The following is a 24,785-nucleotide window of genomic DNA, read 5'->3' on the forward strand; positions in this document are numbered from 1 at the left end:
GAGGCTGAAACCCACAGCGAAGATCTAAACACTCACATTTTGACAGTTGTAGATAGTTCAGGACTTATAAGGTTGAGGTCGATATTAAGTCGACGAAGATTTTGAAATTTACACTTGGATAGTTTAGGCTGAAGACCCATTATGAATTTATTTTGATCTTCCGTTTCGCAGTAGGTGAGATCAGAGATTGAGGTCCATAACGAAGATCATGAGGATCACACTTCGACTGTAGTAGACAGTTCAGTGTTTATAAGGTTGAGGTCGATATTGAGTCGACGAAGATCTCGGGATTCACGCTTGGATAGTTTAGACTGATCTGTTATAAAACCAAAAATCGCCTAAAGATGCAAAAAATCTTAAAATCTTATATATTGATAAGGCTCTTTAATCGTTTTAGAAATCTTATGACTATATTAATTTCAATTCCAAAAGATCTGGCTGGATTTCTGAAGGTATGATATCCACAATGAGTTAATTCTAATATTTCGATAGCGGGGTAGTCTAGAAGATAGTACTGCAGTTGAGTTGGAAGTATTTATTACTCTTTTATAGACAAAACCGTCAAGCAGAAATTATATTTTACTATTTTATATATCTTCTAGTAATATCATTATGATCTCACAAATTCTCCTCTGATTTATAGTATATGGAATGTCTGCTATACTTCAGATAACAGTCTCTATATCCATAGTGAACACCCTTTAAACTATTACAAAATTTGCATAACTTAAGAAAAATATATAAATACATATAGGAAAACATATTTATATACTCAATACTTGGATTTATTGCGCATAAGTCCGCTTTAAATATTTAGTTCAATTTGCATAAAAGACTGAAACGCTATGAAAATGGCTTTTGTAATGCAAAAAAAGACAAACGATCGCACTCTGTGAACAGGTATATTTATCTGATGGCTTTAATGAAAGAAAAAATAAAAAAACGATGGCAGTTTTAATGAGTATATCAAATAGACAGCATTCGCCAGGTGCTGTATCTGCCAGCTTTGTGAAGAATAAATAAAAACGAAGCAATAAAATTGATATGACTGTCAATAACACTTGCCTTAGCAATAAAGTTGATCAATTCTCCACAACTATTGGGTTACATTTTTATACATTGAATTCAGAGTTTTTTTACAAAGGGTAATTTATAATTTTTTTTCTTTACATTTGACTAATTGCAGCTACTAACTTGTCGGAATTCTTTACATTTTTCGTTGCTTTCAACTTTTTCATTGATTTTGCTTAATTAATACACCACAGTGCGATAATTATGACGTGATCAGTCAATTGCGCTCGATTAATAATTCATTTTTGAGTGAAGAATGATAAAAAATTAGATGTTCTAATCGAAGGGAGACTTCTCACTTAGCTGTAATGACTTAACTGCAAATGAAACTTACAGATGAGATCATTCAGTTAGCTGATCAATGGCAGATCAGTAAATTAGATATCTGAAATTAATGGCTTACTACAATGAACTCTTAGACTAAACAGGTAACAGCTTCAGCTCTCTCTTGATCATAAGTAAAGTCCGCCTTAAAGGTCTACAATTTCCTAAAATACTCTAAAATTAAATTAAAAACACCGTAATACAAATAGAAAATTAAAAAAAAAAAAAAATAAATAAATAAACCATTTGAGAATTGTAGTGTTAAATGAAAGAAATTATAAGCTTAGCGCCTAAAAATATGCTAATGCTTTAAAAATAATTTAAATTACTAATAATGCGGCTTTAGACCTGGAAAATCGACAACTGACCAGATATTCACCATGCGCCAAATCTTGGAAAAGACCCGAGAAAAGAGGATCGACACACACCTCCTTTTTGTCGATTATAAAGCTGCTTTCGACAGCACGAAAAGGAGTTGCCTTTACGCCGCGATGTCTGAATTTGGTATCCCCGCAAAACTAATACGGCTGTGTAAATTGACGTTGAGCAACACCAAAAGCTCCGTCATGATTGGGAAGGACCTCTCCGAGCCGTTCGATACCAAACGAGGTTTCAGACAAGGTGACTCACTATCGTGCGACTTCTTTAACCTGATGCTGGAAAAAATTATAAGAGCTGCAGAGCTAAACCGAGAAGGTACAATCTTCTACAAGAGTGTACAGCTTCTGGCGTACGCCGATGATATTGATATCATCGGAAGCAACAACCGCGCCGTTTGTTCTGCTTTTTCCCGCATGGATAAGGAGGCGAAGCGAATGGGTCTGGAGGTGAATGAGGACAAGACGAAATATCTCCTGTCATCAAACAAACAGTCGGCGCATTCGCCTCTTGGCTCCCACGTCACTGTTGACAGTCATAACTTCGAGGTCGTAGATAATTTCGTATACCTGGGAACCAGCATCAACAACACGAACAATGTCAGCCTCGAAATCCAGCGCAGAATAACTCTTGCCAACAGGTGCTACTTTGGACTGAGTAGGCAATTGAACAGTAAAGTCCTCTCTCGACGAACCAAAATCAAGCTCTACAAGTCACTTATCATTCCCGTCCTGCTTTACGGTGCAGAAGCTTGGACGATGTCAACATCAGATGAGACGACACTAGGAGTTTTCGAGAGGAAAATTTTGCGCAAGATTTATGGTCCTCAGAACATTGGCAACGGCGAATACCGCAGACGATGGAACGATGAGCTGTACGAGTTATACGACGACATTGACATAGTTCAGCGAATAAAAAGACAGCGGCTACGCTGGCTAGGTCATGTTGTCCGAATGGACGAAAACACTCCAGCCCTGAAAGTGTTCGATGCAGTACCCGCCGGAGGAAGCCGAGGAAGGGGAAGGCCTCCACTCCGTTGGAGGGACCAGGTGGAGAGCGACCTGGTTACACTTGGGATCTCCAACTGGCGCCGAACTGCAAAGGAGAGAGACAGGTGGCGCACTATCGTCGATTCGGCTATAACCGGCTAAACGGTTGCAACGCCAATCACATACATACAATAATGCGCTAATTCTTAACCAGTAATTGAGACTTTTTATACTCATTAATTGTACCAACAACTAAAAACTACAATAGCATAAAAAATTGTACTGAACATTATTTATTTGAATCACATCCGCTATGGTTTAAGGTTTTTTAACCCATTCAGACAATGGGTGGGCGACGACTCATTAGTCAGCGCATCATCTCTCATGTGATTTATTAACTTTTCGTTAATGAGTGCTAACTATCTTGAAAGTACATATATGTTTTGATGAGTAGCCGCTAATGTGTAGCTTCATTGCATCCATTTCGCTAGCCGTCTTTAGTACCTAGTGTTTTTTAGCGTAAATTACCCATGTACTTTTTGATGAGCAACACGGTGGTCTCTACTACATTCTATATATGCTTATTTGTGTAGTTATTTGCCTTTATGATTTGCTAATTTGCCAAATTACTGCAAAAAATCTAACTAACTAATTAAGCCAATATAATAATTAAAGCTGTACCAAGCGAAATATTAACACGAATTTAATTATGTTATTTGAATGGCTGACGGTTGTACTTTTTCCACTAATAATGTGCTGCTGAGTAACAAGCGGTGGTATAGATGTTCAATGAATTAATGGTATATTAGCTTTTGATAACAGTATACAAAAAATTGTGTTTTCAGTTTCTCGGTTTCATATTTTAGTTGTTGAAATACTTTGAAGGAAGAAGGAGGCGTTCTAAAAGTACTAGTTTGAAAGGTTAACTAAAGGTTAAGACCTTTTTGGAAACTATGTTTTTAACCAAGTGATATGAGATGCGTATTAACCAATGCGCCGAAATGTAGACTACTGTACTTTACACATCAATATCCATAATTTTTATTACCGAATACCATAACCATAACCGAAATATTCTCACATAATTATATAATGACATCATCTATTCCGATGTATCCGGCATAAACTTAATAAAAGGGATAAAATATATAGAGGCAAAGTCAACCATAAAAGCGAAAATCAGTATAATAGGGGTATGGGGACTGGCCAAAGGTAATTAATATACTCTATTGAAGCCAGAGGAAATTCTCCACCGAGAAAGAGTTTTCACAAAATTTTATTATATATTTTTGACATAAAGACCCCATTTTTTCCTTTTTGATATCAAGATATGTATATAATTATCAGCCAGAGATATCAAAATATCTGATTTATTTACTAATATTTTTGGTACAGTGTCAGTCACAGGTATCAGTCAAGTCAATCACATAGGCGAAAATCATTCTAATAGGTGTATTGGAGCTGAACCTAGACCTATGTTAATACTATATTGAGATTGAGAAAGCTCTCCACTGAGAACATGTTTTCACGAAATTTTCTTAAGATAACTTATGTACAAGATAACTTATGTACAATTCTATCCACAATTTCGACATAAATATTATGGTAGACCCAACTGGACCGATTTTCTTCATTTTCAGCACAACTGCACATTTTTATTAAAAAAAATATTAAAATTAAAATTTGTCAGTCATTTACCAAAATTTTCCATAAGAAGCTCTCAGTATCAGGGTATTTGAAAAGCTATAGTATGATTTCGATAATTTTTAAAACAGGTGCCATACCTCCGATAGTGTATTAGTGAAAGAATCAAATGGTGTTTAAAATTATGTTATATGAAAAGTAGGCGTGGTTGTGAATCGATTTTCAGACTGTAAGAATCAACAGCACTAAAAGAGTGTAGCAGACTGGATATGGAAGCGAAGGGATTGGGTCTAATGGTGAATGAGAACAAGACGAAACAGTCAACGCATTCGTAGCTTGGCTCCCACGTCACTGTTGGCAGTCATAGATAATTTCGTATACGTTGGAACCAGCATCAACAATGTCAGCCTCGAAATCCAACGCAAAATCACTCTTGCCAACAGGTGCTACTTTGAACCGAGTAGGTAATTGAAAACTAAAGCCCTCTCTCGACGAACCAAAAACAAAATCTGCACGTCTTGATGTATGGTGCCGAAGCTTGGACGATGACGACATCCGATGAGATGGCTCTTGGAGTTATCGAGAGAAAGGTTTTGCGAAGCATGTATGGTCCTTTGAACATTGCCAAAAACGAATACGGCAGACGATGGAACAATGAGTTATAAGATGATATAGACAGTGGTAAGCGAATAAAAGCACAGCGGGAACGCTGGCTATGTCATGTTGTTCGAATGGACGAAAACACTCCTGTTTGGAAAGTGTTCGATGCAGTACCCGCTGGAGGAAGTAGTGGAAGAGGAAGACCTCCACTCCGTTTGAAAGAGCAGATGGAAGGCGACCTGGTTTCACTTGGTGTTTCCAGTTGGCGTCAAATAGCAAGGAGGAGGAATGAGTGACGCGCTCTGATGGATTCGGATATATATATATATAAGAACCGATAGAAGAACTTTTCACACTTGATTTCTAATAATAATACCACAAACACGTAAAATGAATATCAAAGTTTACGATTGGTTAAAAATAATGGATATATCTAATACACTTTTTATATAAATATTCCCTTTTGTTATACTTCAATGGCACACAACTCACATGCATGGCAAATAGTGAATATGATCTCATTTTGAAACTATTCTACGAGTATTAATAGAGTAAAAAGAATACGCTTCAGTTACACCGATATACGATATTATTTCTATATATTATACTAAGAAAAATTAAAAAATCGCACTGAAATTTTAATTCTTAATAGGACAGCTGCAGCCGCTGGTTCAAGACCGACTAATTCATTCATAAAAAGTTTCGAAGCAGCATAAGCTTCGGAACGAAAAAATCGAGTTTTATTTTAAAATAATTAAATTTAATTTAAATTAATTTGTATAAAATACGCCTTACATATAACTATCGCTTGATATCTGCTATAAACTTGAAAACCAAACCACAACCATTAATTCCTTGCGCACGTTCGACAGGACGTATACGTGACAGATAAATTATCAAGCCAAGCATTAGTGTTTTGACATTTATTTTCGCTTATTATTGTAGAGTGCTTTGTATGTAAAAAAACACACTTTAATTGCATAAAGGGTGTGTGCAATAAATTTATTATAAATTTAAGTGTTAGTGCCTATAAAGTAAGTGTTTTACTAAGCCAGCAGCTGCGCCGCGACTAAAATGAAATAAACAAGTGGCATATGACTCAAATTCTGACTTTTTAAATACATAATTGTTGAAATATAGCAATCTTCATATTGTTTTCGTGCACTACAATTCGTTGCAAGCAATTACACACATCAAAATTAATTGTTCAACAGGGCGTATACGTGACCGAATACTGATTACACGCCAATGTAATTAATGCACAGAAAAATACTAAATACTGATGAGTGTAGTATTTTTTGAGAGATAGATTTTATGAGATTTCCTGCCTTTATTTATTTGGTGACTTAAAAATCAGGCACAACAACAACAAAAATAAAAACCAACTTTGATTTTTCACCGACAAGTGAGTGCTTGTATCAGCTATAATGACTAAACTGCCATATGATTAATGTGTTATATGTAAGCTTAAAACTTAAAAGGAGAACACTGGCTAAGCGCTGCGGTTTTTTACATTTTTTTTTTATATAAAATTTTTAATATTTTTTTTTTTTTAATTTTTTTTTTCATTCAATTTCAAAAATTCGGAAAAAATATTTTAAGAAAAAATTAAGCTAATACTTATACTATTTTGTATAATTTTCAAGTATTGCAAAAAATTTGGAAACATTCTCTCAAATCTTGTTATAGTTTATCTTTATATCATAATATAGCATATAAACCAATTTAATATTCATGAGCATAAAACCGTCAAAATTAAATGATTATTACTTTGCATTGTTTATACGTAATGACACTATTAAGTACACATAAACATGCACGTACACAGAATTTGCACTTAATTGCCGTTGGCAATTTGAGAGGGTGACGCTGTGAAAATAGCAAAATTCACATTGAGTCATCGGAAAAAATTAAGAAAAAAAACGAAAATTAAAAATTGAAAAAAATTACTTGAATACTATCAAATCCATGCATATAAGTTTTAATGAAATTTATATTAGTTACAAACATCAGCAGCACTAAATAGCAACAATTAAAAGTTAGCACACACACAAATCATTGTTCCTACGTGAAATCATTCAAGCCAGACTGTGAACAACACAAGCCGCAAATCGGAGGAATTGTGAATTGTAAACGCAATTACAAACCGAAATCTTCCCACAATTGTCTCAGGCCTTGCAAATAAATCATGACATTTGTGTGGCACAACGTTATGGTTATATGAAAAAATGTGTTTACTTAGTTTGAATGTATGTATGTATGTATGTATGTATATATGACTTAGTAGGTATATGTGAAAAAATTGCGGCCAAGTTTGCAATTCAAGTTGAGCTACATGTTTGCGGAGCAGGCAACCTGATAAAGCACTAAATAGTTCCCATTACAAAAAAAATTAAATATATTACCTGCTGTATTAATATTCATTAAATTATTAATAAATTACTTGTATAATTGTTTTCAATTGAGCGCAATTATAAACTTTCGTGATCAATTTAAAGTGCAAAGTCAGTTTATTTTCTACAAATTGGAACGCAAATATAATGTCTATTATATGCAAATGTTGGAAAATCGTAGAGCAAGTGAAAATAACTAATAGTACTTTTTTAAATAAACAAATTAATTATCAATAACGTCATTGCTGTAACAAATGTGAAAAACGCAAAACACTTATAAAAAATTAATAGAAATATATTTCAAAGTTCGATAGCGAAATATTTAATTGAAAGCAACAATAGAAAGCGTAAATTTGAAATTTTTTCTTGGATAAATATACAACTTTTATTTAAGTTCGAAATAAATGTATAAAAATTTGCATATGGCAACTCTATTAAATACTTTAATTTAACTTAAAAGAATATTTTGAAAAAAAATAAATAAATATACAATATCTAAATACAAATCATCTCAATCACATTTAATTATTTTTAATGCTCCCTTTTAAAATAAATTATTTTTTAAATACTTCCAATTTTTCTATAACTTGTAAACTACTTGTAGAATTAACTAATATTATAAGATACAATTCTTGCCTACAAAATTAAATCATAATATCCATAATTAGAATTACTTTGATTTGTTTTGATTACTTTTTTTTATACAAATCTGATTTAAGGCAGTAGTCTACTTTACAGGCTTCAAAAAATTGATTTTTTTGTTCTGTTTTAAATCTCTTCCAAAACTATCCAAGAATATGTCCTTAAAATTCCAGAGGGCAATTCGACATATTTTCGAAGCTAGAATGCTCAGGCCGAACTTTAAAGCGCATTTTCTCGAGTTTTCATTTTCACAAGTGTTAGGAAACGGTGCCGGCGATAGTAAAAAGAATATATGTCCAATCGAAAAAACCAAAGTGATCTTGCTTCAGTATTTAATTTTCTTCTATTTGAACTAACAAAGTTGGACAAAAGTATTATTTAAACTACTTGTTTTGCAACTTAAAGTCAATTTTTTTCTCAAAAAATTTATTTTTTTTTCAACTTCGAAAAAATTTGGAATTTTATAACTTCTTCGGTATTTTTTTAGTTCATAAAGAAAAGAAAGTAATAAAAGTTTAAAAAAAAGAATTGGTTCGACTGTTTCAGATGCACGACCACCATCACCGGGACCGATTTACAATTGCAGACTCCAGGCGCTCCAGAAAAATACTTACAACTTTGAAAATATTTCAATATTTTTTAATAATAAATATATTTTTTTAAGCCTTAAATATAGTACACTATCGTCTTAAAATTCCGTTTACCACAATCATTTCCTTCTCTTTCAAAAAAAAAATGCTAAAAAAAACCGGCTTCTAAAGCAGAGTACTGCCTTAATTATTTCACTAAAATTACTTTTTGATTACTTGCATACTTGTTTTTCTTACGTAATTATTAATTTATAATTTATGATTACTTTTATGAATATTATTACTTTCAAACGGACCATAACTTTTCAAGGCCCCAGATATCGAACATGTTGAACTCAGCGCCTAAGGATAAATTTGAACCGAAAATATGGGTAAATCTCTCAGATATCTCAATTTAATTCAGAGGAAATTGTTTTCTTCTAATATTGTGTCTCTTTTCCAAAAACTATTAAAATCGGGTCATAACATTTCCATAGACCTCATTGTAGGATTTTCAAAAGTATCTTCTCCTAGCTCCCATATACCTAATTATAGGTTTTTCAAAAATACGGTGAGCTTTATTCCGCATATATGTATTGGTTAAATTTTTTCAATAAATTGCGAGAGTATAAAATGTTCGGTTGCACCCGAACTTAGCCTTTCCTTACCTGTATTAATTATATTTTTTTTTTTTCAAATAATTGACAAAGAATTAATTACTTGATTTTTTTACAAATAAATACATTACATAAATAAATACATACATTTATGATTACATTATGATTTTGTACCAATATTCTAAATTCTTTCTAAGTACTTTTTAGTATATTTATGAATAGAAAAAACTTGATGAAGACAAATCCCAATAAAAAATAATTAGAACTTACTTTTTTATATGAACAAGTATTTGTCAATAAAGATAATTGCATTTGGATTACATGACGATTACCATTATAACGGAGCGTAATCAAAATGTAATGAAATTTAATAAAAATAAAGAATTAATTTTTTGTTACCCATCAAACACACAAGGTAATCCGAAAGTATTTAAAATGTAATGATTACATTTTTTCCAAATTCCTTTTATTATGTACATGTAAAGAAATTTACTAAAATATAATGTACATTTTTTGTTAACCATAAAAAACACCAGGTAATCCTAATGTACATAATTAAACTGTATTGATTACTTTTTTTTCTAAAATCCTTCTACGAACTCGTTAAACATCAAAAACACATTATCTCCAACAAACACTTCGCAATTCGCTTGAAGCCTTCAGACTAATGAGCCCTATCTATGCCTTAAATGTGCCATAATCAACTACATTAATTCAGCAAATCAACGGTACTTCACACACATATAAAACAAAAAAGGAAAAAATACATTTAAATGCCTAAATTAGATTTTATTTATCTACTTTGCATTGAGATTTCGAACATTTTCGCGCTAATTAAAGAAGTTAAGTGCCGCATGCATAGCAAATACTTAACACTTTACATTTATTTGTTTAATTTAATGATTTTTTTTACCAATCGAATGAGCGACAATCAACATTTCTTAATGCAATCAAGCAAAAAATCAAAATGTTGCTACCCAAAAAGCACATATACTCCATCGTGAGCCATTATGCTTATACACACACTCATAAAAATAACCATAAAATTGCATATGTGTACGTATGTATGTTGGTATATGTGTAGAAAATGTAGTTACACTTGTCTCATTACCGCTACTGCTATGGTCATTGGACGTGCTTTGATTCAAGGTTAAGGTTGCATTTGTGTAGTTGCTGTAAGACTGTTAGCATATAAAAGCAGTAAATTGCTACCGAAACGTACGTCACGATCGAAGAAAAATACAAATACGAAAAAATTTCAATTCACCAATCAGCTGTGAATAATATCGATGTACTGCAATGATCGTAAATGCAGCGATGGAATCATAAATATTGGCAACTAATGAATAGTAAAGTCAAATAGCCGTTTAATGGATAATGATTTAGTACATAAATATATTTATGTAGGTATATGGCTTTTTAGAATTTACTAGGTGCTTTGTACCCATTAAAATTGTCTAATTAATAATTTGGTTTTTTTTTTTTTTAAATTAATATTTTAATAATTTTTATTAATTTTAATAATTTTTATTAATTTTTTCCAATTCTTATTCGTCAAGTCTCACACCGTTAGTTTAGCAAAATTAACAGCAGAATATGTGCGCTTACAGCCACGTGCAAAATCATTACACAGCAGCATTTCGATATCATTAATCATACGCCCAGTTGTGCTGCGACACCATACACATGTTGAGACACATGTTGCCGCAACATGTGCGTGTGATAGAAACGGTGTTCTCAAGTGTTTATTCACCTAATTAACGCTTCGAAAGTGGTTTCAAAGATATTATATTGTATTTGTTAGACAATTACGCAGTTATTTACCGAAGTATGACATTAGTTCGTTAATTCTAGAATAGTTAAAAGTCTTAAAAGCAAAGTCTTAAAAGCAAGTCTTAAAAGAAGAGCATGAAGTGAAATGGCAGTGCTTCAAGCAAAAAAATTATGATGGAAATTCATAGGAGTTTTAAGTTACAATATAAAAATGTTTTTTTCAATATCAAACAGTCAAATTTAGAAAGGATGCAAAGAGTGATAAATACCCCTGCGAGTGATACTTCATATCAAACATCCATCGAGATTTGTAGAGGTTAACTCAATACCAATTATTCTATCAAAAAGAACGAACTTGAAGTCTGAACAAGCCACTATAGATATATCTAGAGAGTATAACTTTAAATTCCCGGTCCCAAGTAAGGTTTAATGTTTCTTCCTCTATGAAAAATCCCTTATTTAAATATATAGTTTGATCGCTTTCGATAACACTGGTCGACAAAAAGTAACTTTTTCTCTGATACAAAGATCAGACAATGATATTCTTATAGGATTTCCATCGCTGAACACGAATATGACCTCCAAAAGTGCCCATCACGTCGAGATTTTGAGCAAAATGGACTCAAAGTCTCAAAAAACCCTGTCTTTGGCCTTTTTTGATTACGTGTAGAGAATTATGCTGACGTGCTAGAAGTCTCTAATTAGGCTTAAATGCAAGCTTAAACTGTCAACTAAAAGAATCAAATCGAAAAAGTTCTGAATCAGTCAAAAAATTTCATATGGCACAACTTTTATATATTTTAATATATTTCAGTTGAAAGTTCCTTGAGCAATAACCTTTAATATCTGAGTATATACTTAAATATGTATATTTTATTGCCTGCTATTTTATTTATTTAAATCATAAAACCTTACTTTCGAAACACGTACAAAATTGCCCTTCATTTGAAAAAAAAAAAAATAATTTTGTTGTTTTCTTTATATTGAATATATGTACATATGTATTTCGATTTTACTATCTGATCGATCACTTTCCTCGCATTTTTATAGTAATTTGTTCCTGTCAATCACATGTTTATTACATTCGTTTGGCTTGTTTCGACACAATCGTGGTCTGTTGAAGTTCAAGATCAATGACTTTTAAGTAATGCATCATTACAATTTCAACTTCATTCATATTATTTTCACATTTTATGGGGTACAGAATTTACTATGGCAAGAATCAAACAATTTAACTGAAACACTCTAAGGCTGAGCGCATAGCGAATCGATATGCAAAGCAGCAATCAGACCAATAAATATATATGATTCGATTAGAATACCTAAAACAAGTACTCAGAGTGAAGTAACTTGATATATGTATATATTACCTTCTTGGACTTTGATTCGTCGTTCTACTGTGCACCTACCTTAAAACCACAGCTCATCTTGCTAAGGTAATGCTTTGAAAAGGGTATTAACTATGAATACAAATTTTAAATAATTATATGGGTATATTAAGATACATATATACTCGCACCTACCAATGAGTTAATAAATTTTGACAGACACCAAAAATAATAAAAATAAAAAACCTAATAAATTATAAAAATATGAAAATTTTAATATTTTTGCTAAAATTTCGAGTCTTTGCTCATAATTTTAACTAAAAATAGCTACTGCAACTCCTAAATCACCAAAAAAAAAAGGCCCTTCTTGATTTCTTGCCGCTAAGCTTTTCTTCAGAACACAAACCAGAAGTACCGAAACAAATTTAATAGTTTTATAATGATCAAAAATACCCTGCGGCTTCAGCATGCCAAAAAAAGGGCCGAATAAAAAATCAATTACAAGAAGCGTATGCTTGGCACACGTGTAGCTGAAGAACGGGTATCTACTATAATAATGTGGAGTCATTGGGTAACTGAAATTTATGTACGTCATTTAGATACAATTTGTTGAAAATTTCATGCTGATTGTGTAATTAAATTGGGAATTATTAGATTTTTTATAGGAAAATATTTTTTTGAAAATTTTTTCTATTTTTCTTTTAATTTTTTATTTTTTTTTGACGATTCGATTGAACAATGGATTCTTAGAAAATTTATTGAGAAAATATTTGTTTGTTTTTGTAATTGTGATTTATTGTGCTTTCTTTCACCTTGTTTATGGATCCGGTTGTAAGAGATATAAATAATATACCGCTCAAGACATTAGACTATGTCCACAGGGTTGCTAACGACAAAGAAACCAAAGTTATATTAGGTCTCCGCCGTTTTCCAATAGATGTCTCTAGGGTCAAGCACTGGTCGATTAAATCGATTTTTTTTTTTATATCGATCTTGAACATTTGTGCCAACATTAACCCAACAAAATATTTGTAGAGATCCGTTTGCATCCCAAACTTATTCTCAACTGAAAATGTCACTTTTTGAGCCGAATTCTTGACATTTGCGGGAAATTTTGCTTCTCTTTTTTAATTCCAAGAAAAGTGCGGCTGAGGCTCATCGACATTTGTAACCCTTTTTATACAAAAAAAAACTTAAATTAACAAAAAAAAACGGCGGAAGCAAAATTGTAGACCTAATATTTAAGAAAATAAAAAGTTATATAATCTATTTTCTATTATTTTGCATTTAATTTACTTTAATAAATATATTTCTTTTTTTTCCAAATTATAAAATAAACCACAATAGAGAGACTCTTTCATCTATAGTCGCTAGTATGACGTCAGCAAAATTGCTGCTAATGTTTTGCACCACTATGTACCGAAGAGTTTATAAAGTAAGGTGAATTTGTCATTCGAAATTCTCGAAATGTGTTGGAAGAGTAGAAACAGTCAAAGGATTTTAAGTCCATTTATACAGATCTTTTCAGATCTCTGACGGTATATTAAACTGTCAATTTTCAATTAAAATCTGTCACTTATGCAACGTAATTAAATGGAATAAACACCTCGAAAGATCTATGTGAAAAGCGCTGGAAGCGACCTTTGATTGGAGCTGGTTCTTAAACCAAATTCATATCTTCGGAAGGTATAAATATATCTCAAAATAATATCGTGATATATTTCAGCGTAAACTTCTGTCAATAACGACAGTGGGAATCCTTTTTATAGTAAAGAATTAAACAGTTGATGGTTCTTCACAAAACTTAAATAGAGATAGTATATATGATATTAGTAAAAGATGCCTACTCCTAACCTAACTCTTCAAAATTCTCTGTTTATAAGTATATTCATTTCAATCTCCACTCATTTATTACTATATCACTCCATCTCACGCTCTTTCGTTAATCTACACTTACTGTTTACTTTATACACCAACTTCAGACAGCACTCTCCTAACCTACAATAGACACATAACCTCAAAATCAAACTTATTTACGCAGACAACGCTTAGCGCAATTCAAAATCAAATTCTATAAAAACACATTTAATTTCAATTTTCTATTAATTACACTTGCAAACACTTCAAACAAAATATTTCCCCGTGAAATGCCACTTACTGCCTTGTTTACCGACTCACTTGCCTTGCCACAAAATGTTTACACATTGAAACAAGTGGGAAGGCTGTTCGTATTGGGAAAGTTAACTACAAACAGCAGCAATTGTGCAATACTTATTTAAAAAAATAAAATGAACTATAGCAATTCCTCGAAATTGTAATGAAGTAAAAGCAAATACTAAGTGCTGAAAACTCACCAATTTATGTATACACAGTTATATATAATTTATTTTGAATTTTTTTCAAAACTTAAACATTGAGTAACGCACAAAACAAAAAAACACACATGCACACTTGAAACGCGACGAAATGCGACAATGTGTAGAAATACGTACGAGTGCGTGTACTGGCGAAATGTCACTCACCTTGTAGTCGTTGAGCACAAACGAAGTTTTCGTTAGGCGACCAATTTTGGCGGCTTTTTATAACAACAATTGAAAGCAGCTATATAATATTGCGATTTTGTTGGGGAATGCAACAACAAGGGCGAGGATGCTGGAGGTAGAAAAAAAAGAGAAGAAAATATAGATGAAAATTAGTATAATATCTTTAAGGGCTATACACAGAGTTGCATTTGGCAAAAATTAAAAAAAAAATTAATTAAATAAATTAATAATAAATTATTTTTATTATTTCAAAAACACAAGTCGATTTATTTCAATACTTCAGCTTCCAGTTTTTCCATCGTGAAAGAACCTTAAACTCTTTGACTCTAATACAAAAAATTAAAATTGGTACTCGTCTAAGTTTACTTTAAGAGATCAATGACTTGATGTCACTAGTTGTGGAAATGTTAAGAATAATCTCGAATATAAATTCAGAGAAAACCGAAATCTTTTGAATATATCATATTAAGATAGACAGACAACACTGTTACAGAGATTTCGACTATTCGCAATTTGAAAACATTTCAAGCTAGTAAAGTGGGAGGCCCCCAATGCAGAGTAATTCAGTTTTGGTAGTTCTCGAACAATAGTTATCGAAAAGAAAAACCATAAATTAAAATCTCAAAAATAAAGTTTCCTCATGCCAAATTGAGAATCTTTGTAATATATGGTTCATTTCCGAAGTCCGGTAAGCAAACTATATCAAATTTTGGACAGCGTCCTTGGTAAAGGAACTTATTTTATTTGGGAAATAAGTTGTCTAAAAACGATTAGTCGACTGAATCTCCATTAAAGACATTATATTGACTAAAATTATAAAATATGTTGTAGTCAATTTATCCTCATTTATATTGTTGTTATAGCATTTTTAGACAGCCAAATTAATTGATCAATTAAAATTTTTATTGAGAAACCTTTTTTGTCTTTTATACTGCCGGCTACTCGATAAACGATCAGCTGTTATAAATTTTTGTTTTAGCAGCGACATCTACCGTACCTTTTTGTTATCAAAAAATTTAGCCGATCGCAGACAAAGAACGTATGTATATCGTACGTCTTTGTCACAGTGTTGAATTTGATTTTAAAAATATTCAATTTAAAAAAAATTAAAAATTAAATTATTAAAAAAAAATCAATAAAAAATAAATGGAGATTTTATTTTGTATGGTAAATCCATCTTAATAAGCGTTTTAATCGAGCACATGCCGGTTAATTGATCAAGACTCTGAAGTAGCTGATCGAGATAAAGGATATAACAAATGTTTAATAATGTATACATCTCAAAGCTTAAAGTAATGATTAACTATTTAAATACCACGAATCATTTTATGGTTGTCAATGAAAATATTAAGATAAAATAATGAGCAGAGCATATTCTATGTACTTGTTTTGAAAAGTCTACGCAGTCTTCCAACAGTTCTTCCTACCAACTGTAAAGACCCTAGCCCAATGGTGGCAAGCTTGACCTGCTTTGCGGTGAGAAGAAATCTGAAAATGTATTCAAATGGCTAAATACTTGGGCATTAATTACTTTAGATTTAGTAATACTTTAAGAAAGGCATTGAAATTCAGTTCAGAGCACATTAACCATAGCAAACTTTGATAAGTTCATGCAACAGTCCTCTATAGCTCATGCTGGAATGTGGAAGCTCTCTATAAGTTTCGTTGTGTTACACACAATAAGTTGAAGTTATTAAAGCAATACAATTTATTTTATAAAAGAATCCTGACATTTATATTTAGAAACTAATTCGTCTTAAAAGCACTTATTTTATTGTTAAGTGGAATGTGAGTTTAAGGTGTCCAACGAAGCAAGTGATTAAAGGAAATTGATGACTTTTAAGACTTTACCAATCTTAAAATAAAACCAAGTATTTTTTGATGACTTTTATAACATTTGTATTTTATTTTTTTACCTTTATTTTTATTTTTTTTGTTTTTTTTTTTTATTTTTATTTTAGCTTTTCATAAATCAATACATCTTTATACAGCATGTGATATATTAATTATTTGACATTTGACGCACATTAATATCTTTTTTCTCTACTACTTTCAAATTTTTGCCGAGCACAAGCGCACGTCGCCAAAATAATGCAAATAATCAGAACGCAAAAAAAGAATAAAAACTGATAGAATGACATATTGGCGCAATATGATTTTATGATATTCGATTTGAACTTAGTTTTTTCTTTGCTTTTTGGCTTTTTATTTTTTAACACCTCTACACGCGCTTATATGAAATGCTATAATCAGCGTTCAGCTCGAAGTCCATGTAATGTAAGACTTGCAGAATTAAGTCAATAAACGCAAAATTGCAGAATTGCAATAAATTATAAAAAATGAGAAATATTAACATAAATTCCAGCACTGGTTTGTTATTTCCACTTTACGCTGATTAATCACTGTTTTTTTAAATTTATTTGCTTTTTGTTTTTGTTGTCTACACCTTACTGTATTCGACTATGTTTCTCATGCTTTTGGTATTTTTTTACTTGTTTTATTCCGTTTCTTGCACTGGTTTCTTGTTCTCTGCTGCTTGTTCTTAGTATTTTGCAATATAGCTTTTAAAAGTTGTTTTTGTTTTTACTGTTTTCTTTTATTTTTTTCTTCTACTTCTTTCATATGTTTCGAGGCGTTTGGCTCTTATTTGTTTTGCGCTTAATTTTTATTACTTCAACTATGAATTTACAGTTGTGAGTGGCTGGTTGGCTGTCAGGAGGCTCGTTTAACGCTTAACGGTTTCGACTGCAGAACGAGTTTCCATAAAATTTTTTTTGTTTTCTTAATTTTATACTCTTTACTACAATGCAACTAAAAGTTGTTTAATTTTTTGATTTTTTCTTTTGCTGCTGGTCACTTGAAACTGCATTTTTTCTGAGTTTTTTTAATTTTTTATTTTTGTATTTTTTTTCAATATTTTTTTTCTGCTTAATGACAACAAGCCGCGCTAACGAGTTGTGTATAGGCGGTAGTTGATTTTACCACCAACCTACCATTATAAATTCTATATTTTTTGTTGTTTTTTCTCTTTGCATTACAAGAAATCAGTTCAATATTTGTAGCATGTTCGCCAAGCCCATTGTAATAGAAATTTTAATATTTCTTCTATAAATGGTTTCTATATACATTAAAATGCAAAAATTATTTGCTGTCTAATACTAGTTTACATTGTTGCATTTTTTTGTTGTTGTTGCGTTTTTCTTTATTTCATCTTTTTTTCGAAAACCGGTGTTGTGCATAACCATCTAGTTGGTTGGTATTTATCAGTAATGCACGCATTGCATTTGTTATGATGTAACAGTGTTGGCGTGAAATATTGGTAGCGCAGTTAAAATAATATTTTTTTATTAAAATAAAGCAGAAATTTGTATTAAGATATTGAAAACAATTATTTATTACCAAATATTCCATAAAAATATAGAAAATAATTTATATTTATTTTATTCAAAAATTCTTCATATTTTTAAATAATAATAAAATATACGTTTGCAAAAAAATACAGTAAAAAAATAATAATAATTGGGTTGTATTCAGATGTCTTTGGCAATATCTAAATATTATATATGAAAATTATTTGATTTCAAATTTTTATTTTTTTTTTGCATTTCAAAACTTTACAATAAAATAAAAAAAAACATTTCAAAAGCAAGTAAGGAAGGGCTAAGTTCGGGTGTAACCGAACATTTTATACTCTCGCAATTTAATGATGTAATTTTATAAAGATAACACAAGTCGACCCATATATTTGGTATAGAGTTCAATAGAATAACGAAAATCATCATAAATAGTATATGGGGACTGAGGTAATTCCTAAACCGATTTCACTCGTTTTCACCACCAAGATACAATGTATCGAAGACTATACGCTCACTTAATTTAATATTACTTATAATTAGGTATATGGGATCTGGGGGAAGTTATGACCCGATTTTTACCATTTCAGGTACAGAGAGAAACTGTTATAAGAAAAAAATTCAGAGGGAATGAATTACATTAAAATATCTGAGGGATTTACCTATATTTTCGGTGAAAATTTAACCTTAGGCACTGAGTTCTTCATGTTCGATATCAGGGGCCTTGAAAAGTCATGGTCCGATTTTGACAATTTTTCCACAAGTGATGTCACAGCTCAAATACAGTATTTATGTAAAGTTTTATTCCGCTATCTTCATTGGTTCCTTATGTATAACTTATAAAGTGAAGGAATCAGAAGGATTCAAAATTGAGTTATATGGGAAGTAGACGTAGTTGTGAACCGATTTCGCCCATATTCCACCCTTGTCATCAAGGTGTCAAGAAAGTGTTATATACCGAATTTCATTGAAATCGGTCGAATAATTCTTGAGATATGGTTTTTGACCCATAAGTGGGCGACGCCACGCCCATTTTCCATTTTGTAAAAAAATCTCAGTGCAGCTTCTTTCTGCCATTTCTTATGTAAAATTTGATGTTTCTAACGTTTCTCGTTAGTGAGTTAACGCACTTTTAGTCATTTTCAACCTAACCTTTGTATGGGAGGTGGGCGTGGTTATTATCCGATTTCTTTCATTTTTGGACTCTATAATGAAAAGGCTAAAAGAAACGATTGCAGAAAGTTTGGCTTATATAGCTTTATTGGTTTGCGAGTTATATACAAAAAACCTATTTGGGGGCGGGGTCACGCCCACTTTTCCAAAAAAATTACATCCAAATGTGCCTCTCCCTAATGGGATCCTATGTTCCAAATTTCATTTTCATAACTTTATTTATGGCTTAGTTATGACACTGTATAGGTTTTCGGTTTCCACCATTTTGTGGGCGTGGAAGTGGACCGATTTTGCCCATTTTCGAAAGCAACCTCCTCAGGGTGCCAAGGAACATGTGTTCCAAGTTTCATTAAGATATCTTTATCTTTTTACTCAAGTTATCGCTTGCACGGACAGACGGACAGACGGACGGACGGACGGACAGACATCCGGATTTCAAATCTACTCGTCACTACTAATAAAGAGATATGTTAAAACCAAATAAGAATAAATAAGTGTGGTTAAAACCGACCATTAGAACTGAAAGAGTCCAACACGATAGTCAGGTCTACGTAAGCAGAACGTAAACGTACCCAGTCTAATATTCGACCAAGCAGTTATAAACTCGATGGCATTCCTCAAAATTATTTGCGAATTATTTTCAGCCACCACAACAACAACAACGAGAGAAGTAGAAATCAAAGTGTTACAAAACGTCTTATGAACCCATTAAAGAAGTTCATATGAACCCAAATACAAGATACCAAAGATAATCGCAAGAAATAAAAAGTCTTTCGATATGTCTATATACCTTTATTATATGACGTTTGAAGCGATATTATGACACGATATCAACATAATACTGGCCGATATATACAATATAACATCTATCACACTTGAAGAAACCATTGCATTGTATAAACTGTGGACCGGTTTCTTAATTTTTTGCCAAAAAAAAAGTTAATGTTCAATAGGGGGTTTTCATAACGGGGATTTTAGAATTTAAAATTTCGCGGTTTTGGAGAGTCCAATTGTAAATTTTTTATTTATTTCTTATTATGTTGATATACATGCTCCGGAAGTACGATAAAATAGTTCAGCAGTAATCATTGCTCACTTTGTCTGTAGCCGCCGCTAAGGTTGGACGTATTTTTATGAGCTTTGTGATTTTCGTTAGTTAAAAGCTCACACTTCGTTGCTTATTCATGAATTCTTGACCAGAAACAACTCAGTAATGATGCCCTAGTATTCATATTTGTCCGACATGGCTCAGTGTGATTTTTTCCAAAAATAAAGAAATCCTTAAAAGCTTACTAGCTGACAGAGCCAAAGGTTTTCACAAAAATCGTGTTTGAGAAGTGTTTCGACGATTTGAAGAAGCATTGACGTAAGTACATAATATGGAATGGGGACTATTTTGAAGGCGGCAATATTAATGTTGATGAACATTTTTTTTTTTTTCAAAAAACGAAAATTACCATTATTTTTATATGTATGTATATCTCTGAAATACATAGAATTTTGTATTCGATTGTTGATGGGATGAGAAAGGCTAAGAAATGTCAAAGCTTTTGCTTATTTGGGCCAGTGTCTCGTCTATTTTTCAATTGAGAGCTGCTCGACATATTTTTGCTTATTTGAGCCTGTGCTACGCCCATTTTAAAGTTCTAGAACAAGTTTTAGTTTGCAATTACGTTTGTTTAATCGTCCTCATTATAGCTTTACGTTTCTGAGGGATGTCTGAAGTTTCTTTTTAAGTTGTATTATAAGGAAAGTATTTATCTGATATTAGACGTACTTCATAGTATTATGAGAGATTTCAACAACTTCCAAATTTTCCTGAAATAGATCACATTGTATAATAAGACCGTTAGAGAGTCTAGTATCTACTAAATTAAAAATAGTTGTCTCTCTCCTATGTAAAAAATACTCAAAGTTCAAAACAAATAATTTTATAGCGAAATATTATTCATAAAATTAATATAAATTATTTATACTCTTTATTAAAAGTGTATAATTTTCTGTATCATTGCTGATTCCAGATAAAAAAAATCAGATATATATCGAAAAGTTGTTAATAAAAAAACGAGGAAGGTTAAGTAGCGTACTTAATGTACTTTATATTATAATAAAAAAATATTTTAATAAAAAAGTTCTACTACTATATAATTAAAATTCATCCATTTCTACTTTATGGAATTTTTTATAGCATTTGAAGTAAATGCTTTTCTCGTGAAAACCCATTAACCGAGCTTTGACAATATTCAAATCAAATAAAATACAAACAACCTTTCATTCATTTCCTTCATAAACAACGCTTATTCACATTCTTTGCATTAACACTCGCCGATTTAAATAAATTTGCACATATTACTCTTATCTACATACGTCATTCATACAACACAGATATGCAAAGTATTTGCTTATATTTAAGTAGATGCGCTACATGCCTGCTATAGCGTCTGCGCGCATGCGCAGCAACATCACTTCAAACACAGCAAATGCATTATTTTATAAGATTCGACTACAAAGTAACTAGCATAAAGTCATTGGTAGCATCATTGACACTCAGTTTGAGAGTCGTGCCGTTTGACATGGCAGCAGCAACAAAACACAGCAGCAAACCGATGAGTCAACGACTACTTACGATTGACTATATTGGCGACCCAGTGCCACAGTGCGAAGAAATTGTAGTGAAAAACAAAAACGCTTAAAACTACTGACTAAATACGTTTTTGTTGTTGTTGTTGTTGTACATACAACAATTGTATTTGCGCTTCCCACAAGCAAAAGTGATCAAACAACTGCGGCCAGCAAACACCTGTACACTCGTCTATACATACATCTGTATGTATTTGTAATTGTGCGCTGAGTGCATCGTGCATCCAAGTAGTAAAAAAGATTCAAATTAATAAATGTAAAAAGGTTTTCACATAAAAATGCTTGGTTTTTAGCTGTTGCATAACTTCATTCAATAGCTTTGTAATATTTCATGTAAATTATGTAAACAATTTAATTATGAAATAATGGAAAAATATTTTAGTATTATTTCTAAAAAAAATTTAAAATTATTTTTTATATAAAAAATTAATATTAATACAAAATTAAAACATTTTTTTGATTTTACTTTTTTAATTTCAATATTTCAAAAAATCTTAGAAATTTATTCAAGAACTGTTGTTTTGTAATATACATATATAATTTTTTACCTATCTCATATAAAAAGTTTATGGAGATCAATCGGTTGGTTTTGAATTGACTGCTGCCAACAAATGGGCAAATTTGTTAAACCTTTTTGAGACTTATATTTGATTTCAATTTACATACCGTTTCTAATATATGGAAAGAGTAATGTTTCAAACATATCTTTCATATATAGATACTATGGATATCAGGCACTTTCATAGCAAAAAATTTTACTATACCACTTTATCTCACCAGGTTCTAGAAATAATTTTTTATCCATCTTACAGATCGACGAAAATTATTCTGTCAACATACATCACATTTTCCAAATGTTTAATAAACGGCGAAAGAAATAAGATTAGAAGGCGATCGGCGGTTATATTTAATAATAATGAAATGATAATTGCACTAAAAAGCTAGTGCTACTAGATATGGTAGTCCTTCAAATAACATAAAATCGAATCCGTTCGTGTTTCGAATGCGCAATAGTTTTGAGAACATCTATACATCAGAATCTAACTAAGTTCTTTCACAACGAAAACTAAAACTTATTTTCATGACAACCCTCTGATGGTATAAAAGGACCGCAAATTGAAAAATAGAGCTTGAATTACTCGAATGATTTCAACCAAATTCTGAACCGATAACAATAAAATAGCAAGTATTTCAAACTTTTCTGGTGAGCATTATATCCCGCTGAGAATATTTCAAAATTCTTTTTCCCAGATTGGCACACACGTCAGCCACTATTATGTCAATTTTTATTGCTGTATCATATTCTTTTCAACATTTCCAAAGTTTTGGCACAAGAAATTTCGTTTGAAACACAAAATTTCACACAAACTAATTATAATTTGTTGATTACTAACAAATTTTAGAATTTCCGGATACTTATTTGATAGAATTTATGTATATATATGTAATAAAAAAAGGTTCCCATAGTTCCCAGATGGAACTTAGAGCCTCGTGAACTTTATAATGGGCAATAATTTTATCTCTATATACACACACATAATTCGGACGATATTTGAAGTCAAAATATGCCTACGGTGGACGAAATAGCAATCGTACGAATAAACTTTAAGTGACCGATCATACAAACATTTGTGGCTACTGCCCTCAATCTTTTTATTACTATTCACTAACGAATGAGAGTTCGAGTAACTCATTCACTGAAATCACTGAAATGCTACTATCGATTTGCGAAACTTATATTACCTATACGCAACAACAAACAAATACTAGAAATATTTCCAGTTTACGTGACAAGTAGCATGTTAGCAGAATAATCCCTCGAACAATAGAAAACTTCACTAGACAAAAAATTATCTTGTTATATTTGATAGCCTCACAACCTATATGATAAATCAACTCATGTCTATTGATTATTTATTTGATCCGGATCGCCAAATATAGTGTGGGAGAACTATTCACTTAACTGAATGCATCAATATATCCTAGTATAACACTAAACCCACCTCTTATCTTGCGATTATCCAATTTTTATCAGTCCTTAGACTTATAGGATATATTTTGGATGGTATATGCTCCATTTCTAGATGGTAAAATACTTGCAAGTTCATACTGAGCTCGGTTTAGTACAAGTAGCTGCCAAAATTAGTCAAGATCGTTGTCTATTTCTCATAGAACTTTTATTTATTTGATATTGTATGAAGATAGCTATCACGAAGGGACTATATAGACTCTTGACAGCACATATTTCTCACTTTAATTAATGAAAAATCTGAATTTATTACAGATTTGCAATAATATACATATGTTAGGAATGCTATATACGAATTTCTATCTACAAACTGCGGTTTTACGGTATTAGAAAGAAAGTACATATCAGATCATAAATTCAAAAAAATACAAATGATATCCAATGGCGGTCACTTATTTCAAGATAATGTTAAAACGTAATATTTTAATGATTTTTAGCATAACGAAAGTTTCCATATTTCACTATGAGTTATTTGAAGAGATTTTAAAACCTGCACGACTTTACAATGTCAGGATAATATTTGTAAGATTTATTGTATAAAGAAATCTTCTATATTTCACTATAAGTCAAGACTAGATTTTAAAACCTGTAGTACTCTTATAATCAGGATATGTCAGGATAATATTATTATATTTATAAGATTTATTGTATAAAGAAAATTTCCGTATTTCACTGTAAAGTATTCGAGAAGGTTTCGAAACTGTAGTTTTATTTTTTTC

The 24,785-nt window shown here is 31.4% G+C and overlaps 1 protein-coding gene across 3 annotated transcripts in view; it reads right to left on the reverse strand.

The window, feature by feature from the left end:
* LOC105210249 (CD151 antigen) overlaps positions 1-24,785 on the reverse strand; it is a 43,184-nt gene that overhangs the window by 17,462 nt on the left and 937 nt on the right. The window contains exon 2 of one of the 3 annotated variants that reach the window (XM_011181073.3): positions 14,851-14,980. Coding sequence is in view for 1 of the 3 variants with exons in the window: in XM_054230006.1 (XP_054085981.1) it covers positions 5,499-5,528 (30 nt within the window). In the remaining 2 variants the exon portion in view is untranslated. The other 2 variants (XM_011181080.3, XM_054230006.1) reach the window with 2 other exon arrangements.

The sequence above is a fragment of the Zeugodacus cucurbitae genome, chromosome 4, assembly GCF_028554725.1.
Source record: "Zeugodacus cucurbitae isolate PBARC_wt_2022May chromosome 4, idZeuCucr1.2, whole genome shotgun sequence".
NCBI lineage: Eukaryota > Metazoa > Arthropoda > Insecta > Diptera > Tephritidae > Zeugodacus > Zeugodacus cucurbitae.